Source organism: Apaloderma vittatum, unplaced genomic scaffold (genome assembly GCF_000703405.1).
Source record: "Apaloderma vittatum isolate BGI_N311 unplaced genomic scaffold, ASM70340v1 scaffold38787, whole genome shotgun sequence".
NCBI lineage: Eukaryota > Metazoa > Chordata > Aves > Trogoniformes > Trogonidae > Apaloderma > Apaloderma vittatum.
This window is the reverse complement of record NW_009728564.1, coordinates 278-5,573: the sequence shown is the minus strand read 5'-3', so window position 1 is coordinate 5,573 and position 5,296 is coordinate 278. Positions and strand designations below refer to the sequence as shown.

General features: G+C 51.9%; 1 protein-coding gene across 1 annotated transcript; it reads left to right on the top strand.

Annotated features, from left to right (window-relative positions):
- Nucleotides 1-1,001: 1,001 nt before the first annotated feature.
- SMPDL3B (sphingomyelin phosphodiesterase, acid-like 3B) lies at nucleotides 1,002-5,023 on the top strand (the record flags this gene model as incomplete). Its single annotated transcript, XM_009874114.1, has 6 exons — nucleotides 1,002-1,099; nucleotides 1,669-1,812; nucleotides 2,369-2,541; nucleotides 2,699-2,879; nucleotides 3,481-3,614; nucleotides 4,628-5,023. Coding segments are annotated over 6 exons (1,126 nt in total), but the record flags the coding sequence as incomplete, so codon positions are not given.
- Nucleotides 5,024-5,296: the final 273 nt, after the last annotated feature.

Sequence of the window (5,296 nt, the reverse complement as noted above, 5' to 3'; positions counted from 1 at the left end):
CCCGGGACGGGACCTGCTCCTGCGGCCGAGCCCGGCCCAGCCCGAGGAGCGGAGCGTCGCAGTCCGGGCTCGGGGCGGCTCTGGAGGCTCTAGGGAGGCACCTGCGAGACTGGTTTGAAAAGGGGCTGCCTTGCTTTAGAAGGACGAGCAGCCTCCCCCGGTGCAGCGTGCTTCCTCCCGGCCTGGTCCCCAGAAGAGGATGCCCAGTTCCTGGGACGCCTCAGCAGCGCTCAGACGCTTTGTGTGCTGAGTGTCAGCGTGTGTGTCCTCTTGTAACATTTGCCTTTCTTCTACCTGTGCAGCATCACCTGTCGCCTGCTGTAACCGCCAGTCCTAGCTTGCAGCGCTGTTGCCCGGCTCCACGTTTCCATTTTCTGTCTCTGTGGATGATCGTTCCTATTCAGAAGCAGTTACTGGTCCTTTTATGACTTTATGCTGACCTTTCTTTTTCCTTCAAGCTGTTTCCTCCAGATCTTTGGCACAACTTTGATCCCTTTTCAGACAGCCCAGAATCATCTCCAAGTGCCATAAGCCTGCCGGTGAAAACAGAAACGTGTGTGCTGTGCTTTTGCAGGCAGCACTCCGTGATCACTGCCCTCCTGGAGGCATTTCTTTGTTTTATCTTAACAAGAGCTGTTATTCTGCCATTCACACAGCTGTGCAAACAGCTTCGATTCACTATTGCAGATCAGAGGTTGACCTGAGATTGCAAAATATTGTTCCTTGCAATATTTCCAGTCAGCTTTATTGTCACGTGCACTGCGGGCAGAGTGAGCCTCCACTTCATGTGCTAATGTAGAAGTTTTTCAAGGTAAAGTGGAGCCTGTTTTCACTTTGAGCAACTCCTTGAGACTCCTTCAGGCCTTTGGGTAGTCAACACAGCACTGCTTCCTGCACTCAGAAGTTTCAACCTTATTTTCTAGGAGGCACAAAGAGAAGTAAGCAAGTTTCCCTGCCTTGCTGATCACAGAGAGTGACTGTGCTGGCTTTTGTTTTTGTAGAGATGATACCCCCCATGTCCCCAATGAAAAGCTTGGAGAAGAAAAGGTTCTGCACATAATCGAAAATCTGACTTCTCTGATAAAAGACACATTTCCAGGTGGGATTTGAGGGGAATGAGAAGGGCAGAGGGGCACAGACTCTCATGGGAAGAGCTTACCGGGATGAAGAAATGACAGAATTGGGAAGGGGACAGGCGAGGGTGTGGGAGGGCTGTGGTTGTTGGGACTTGTTTGTCCTCATCCTGGTTGCATGAGGCGCATCTGAATCGAGGCGTCTGACGCGCACTCGTGGTTTCAAGTTAACTCACTGGGAAGAGAGGAAAAGAAACATTTCTGTAGTTAGTCATTAAAACCAAAAAGGCTGCATGATTTCCTCACGCTTAGTCCATGTTGGCAGTGGAGGAAGGAGTGTTGCTGAGGGTGAAAGCTCCCTGATTCACATGTAAGGCCGTGGCTCTGGGGTGGCTTGTCCCCAGCAGGGATGGTCTTTGCAGCGTTGTACCCGCAGCCAACGCTGCTGCAGGATTGTGGTGGGGACAATTTGCTTTTGCAGAGCTCTCTCACCATGCTGCTCTTTACGGGTCTGCGAGTGCTTCAGGCAGCTTTGGTGCTGAGGAACTCCGAAGCAAGCGTGGATTCCTCTGTGGCACTTTCTGTCTGTCTCTAGGTGCTAAGGTCTATGCGGCAATGGGCAATCATGACTTCCACCCCAAGAATCAGTTTCCAGGGAAGGAGCACAGGATCTACAACCGAACGGCTGAGCTGTGGCGTCCCTGGCTGGATGATGCTTCCATTCCCCTTTTCAGAGCAGGTGCGGCACCGCTGGCTCCTGTTGGCAGCGCTCTGGGGAGATGGGGGTGGTCAGGAGAACAGCACCGATGGTTCGGACTGCTCCTGTGCTCAGTATTTATACAGGATTCGTGGAGGGAGCATCCAGTTTAGTGGTGATTTCTCGCAGAGTTTTCTTGCTTGGGAGGAAAGAAATTTCTTTATGCTTTAGTCTCTCCTGCTTTTCCTCAAGTAACTGCAAAGTGTCCCTACAGAGCATGCAGAGCGGTGAGCTTCAGTGGAATAAACAGGTGTTTTAAGAAAGCAGCTGCTGCAGGTAGCACTGTGGGTCTCTAGAGCTGCCTGGCTCCTGGTGCTGCACGCTGTCCCTGTGCTGGGCCTCCCTGCACCTCGAGAGGCAGAAGCACGACAAGATGCACACAGAGAGGATCACATGGGCTCCACATTCTCATCCGAGAGTGGTCAGAGCACTCTGAGGGACTCTGCGGTGGCGTTTTGCCAAGGAGAGCTGGGAGGAATGGAAGTGGAGCCATCTGGCGTCACAGCATGACCAGACCTGCAGCTATTGTGTTTTGCAGGAGCTTTCTACAGTGAGAAGCTGCCCAGCCCGGGGACCAGGGGGCGAGTGGTTGTCCTCAATACCAATCTGTACTATGACCAGAATGAGGAGACAGCTCATGAGGAAGATCCTGGAGGGCAGTTCCAGTGGCTGGAAGAAACACTGACCAACGCCTCTAGAGCAGATGAAAAGGTATTAAAAGAAACGAACAAAGGAACCTTGCAGAGGGCTTCTCCCGGCCTGGAAGCTCTTCTCATGCCTGCTTTCCCCTCTGTGCAGTCACAGCCAGCCAGCGCTCCATGGAGAGCGTGGGCTTCTGCATTCGGTGCAACTCCTCTTGCTTTTGTAGGTCTACATCGTGGGACATGTTCCTCCTGGCTTCTTTGAGAAGAAACGAGGCAAGCCTTGGTTCCGGAGTGGCTTTAACGAACGATATTTGAAAATCGTGCAGAAGTACCACAGAGTGATTGCTGCCCAGTTTTTTGGGCACCATCACACAGACAGCTTTCGGATGTTTTACAGCGATACAGGTACCGATTCTGGCTGCCCAAGCCTTGGCCTGGTAGCTCTGCCAGCTCCAGGAAAATTGCTGTTGATGAGCATTTGGTGGCTGTGAGCTGAATTCAGATGAGGAGCCCCTAAGGGCTTGTGAAGTGCTTTGGTCAGCAAGACCCAGCAACAGTTCTGGTCTCTGTCTCAGGCTCTCCTTTCTGTTTACCTTCAAATTTTGTTGTTTCCCCTCCATCGCCTTGTACCTTCTTGCCTACTCCCCGTTTTTGGGTTTTGGATGTCGGCTGAGACAAGGGAGCGGTTACGACTCTTGGCATTGGGCTCTTGGGCAGTGCTCCGAGTCTCCTTTGCCGAGCACAGCTCTCTTGCACACCCTCAGTGCAACAATCTGACAGCAGTGAAAAGCCTCCTCTCAGCTGCACGTTCAGTCCCTGATGCCATTCATTGTGCTGATCTTTAACGGGGTTGTTGTAACAACAGTTTGACAGCTCTGGTAACTAGGGCTGGTGACAAAGCCACTGTTGGCAGTGCGGTCGGTCCCCAGGGCGCTCGTGGCAGCAGGGACAGGCTGTGATATGAGCCAGGTCTCCTGTTCATGGGTTATTTGGCTTTTCTGTCGAGGTTCTCCAATCAACGTCATGTTCCTGGCCCCCGGAGTGACTCCCTGGAAGACAACCCTACCTGGAGTGAACAACGGAGCCAACAACCCTGGGATTCGAGTGATTGACTATGATCCAGACACCCTTCAAGTGCTGGTAGGGGCTCCCCATGTGCTGCGCACTGCAGCTCCAGAGGAGAACTTCAGTTCCTTCGTGCGGTTTTAACAGGCAGGACCATAGGAGCCAAGCGTCTGTGTAGGAAAAAACCTCAGTCAGGATGTTTCAGCCTTATGTCTAGCACGAAGTAAGAGCATTGGTGAATAAAGGCAAGGTGACCACAGCCAGCTGGGCTGGGCCCTCTGCTGGGACGAGCTCCCCAGGGCAGGGCAGGGCAGGACGGGTTTTGTCGTCTTCTCCTTGTCTTCATCTAGCTTGCTTTTGACACTTGCTTTACTACCCGGGTAACATGGATTGCAGAGCTCTGTGAGGACTAACAGACTTGTCAACCCACTTCCAAAAGCTTTAACGATCTGGAAAAATATTTGTGTCCCCTTACTTGCTAAATTGATGCATTTGTAACAGCTCTAAATGTGGGCTGACTGTAGGGGCAGCGGCTGTTTCCTCTGTGTCTCTTATTTGCAGAGAGGTAGAGGACGGGCTGTTTGTGCAATGGATGAAGCAGCTCTGTAGCTGCTCTGGTTACATGTGTATGGCCTGAGAAATGAACGCTCACATACGCTGGAGAAGGCTGGGGGGGAGCTAGGAGATAAAGAGCAAGAGACTGAGAAGAGAAGCTGTGAAAAGTATTCTTTAGTTTGTTCACAGCTGGGAAAATAACCTCGCTCAGTACATAACACTACTCCAACCCTTCTTCTGCCACTGGGCAGTGTTGACAGCAAGTACCAGAGAGGTTTTGAAGCAGGCCAGGCTCAAATTTTGTGATGTTTGGAGATAAAAGTCAAGCGGAGAAAAGCCATCCCTTACAAAACAGGATGTGCTTTTTCTAGAGGCCGGACGTGTCCCCAAGGTTCACATCTCCCTAGGAAGCACAGCTGGGAGGTGGCTTGTCCCTCGCGGGGCAGGGAGCATCGGTGGTGCTGCCAAACATTTCGCTCGAGGGCTGATCCTTTCCTGATGCGCCCTCGTTCTATTTTTCTCTCTCCCTCCAGGATACGGTGACTTACTACTTGAACCTGACTCATGCCAACATGATGGCCTCGACCTGGGAGGAAGAGTTCCCGACGTGGGAGGAGGAGTACAGGCTGACGGACGCCTTCCAAGTCCCCGATGGCTCTGCGCGCTCCATGCAGACGGTGCTGGAGAGGATATCGGAGGATCCGCGCTACCTGCAGCAGTACTACGAGTTTAACTCTGTCAAGTACGACCTCAGCCCATGCGAGGCAGTTTGCCGCGTCGATCACATCTGTGCCATCAGGGAGGTTGATTTCACAAAATACGATGAGTGTGTGAAAACCAACAGCTCTGCCTCTGCTGTCATCAGTGTTTGGCTTTTGTTTTTCTGCTTACTCTTGGGACTTCTCAGTCCCCAGCAAACTCTGTCATAACTGAGAGCCCGGGGAAATGGACGGAGCACAAGTTCATGATGCACATGAATCGACAACTGTGAATGTTTTTGGTGTTGAGAACTTACTTCGAAACCAAGACAAAATTGGTGGCATTTATTAAAATCTCTATGATGGTGATTTCCACGAGTCAGTGCCCAAGATGAGGCTACAGGGTAAGAAGTTTGATTATTATTTTTAATAATGTGTTGGAAGAGGAGTGGGAGGGCAGGGGCTGTGGGGGCTTTGCAGCCACAGTTGGCGTTTGCTCTCCGC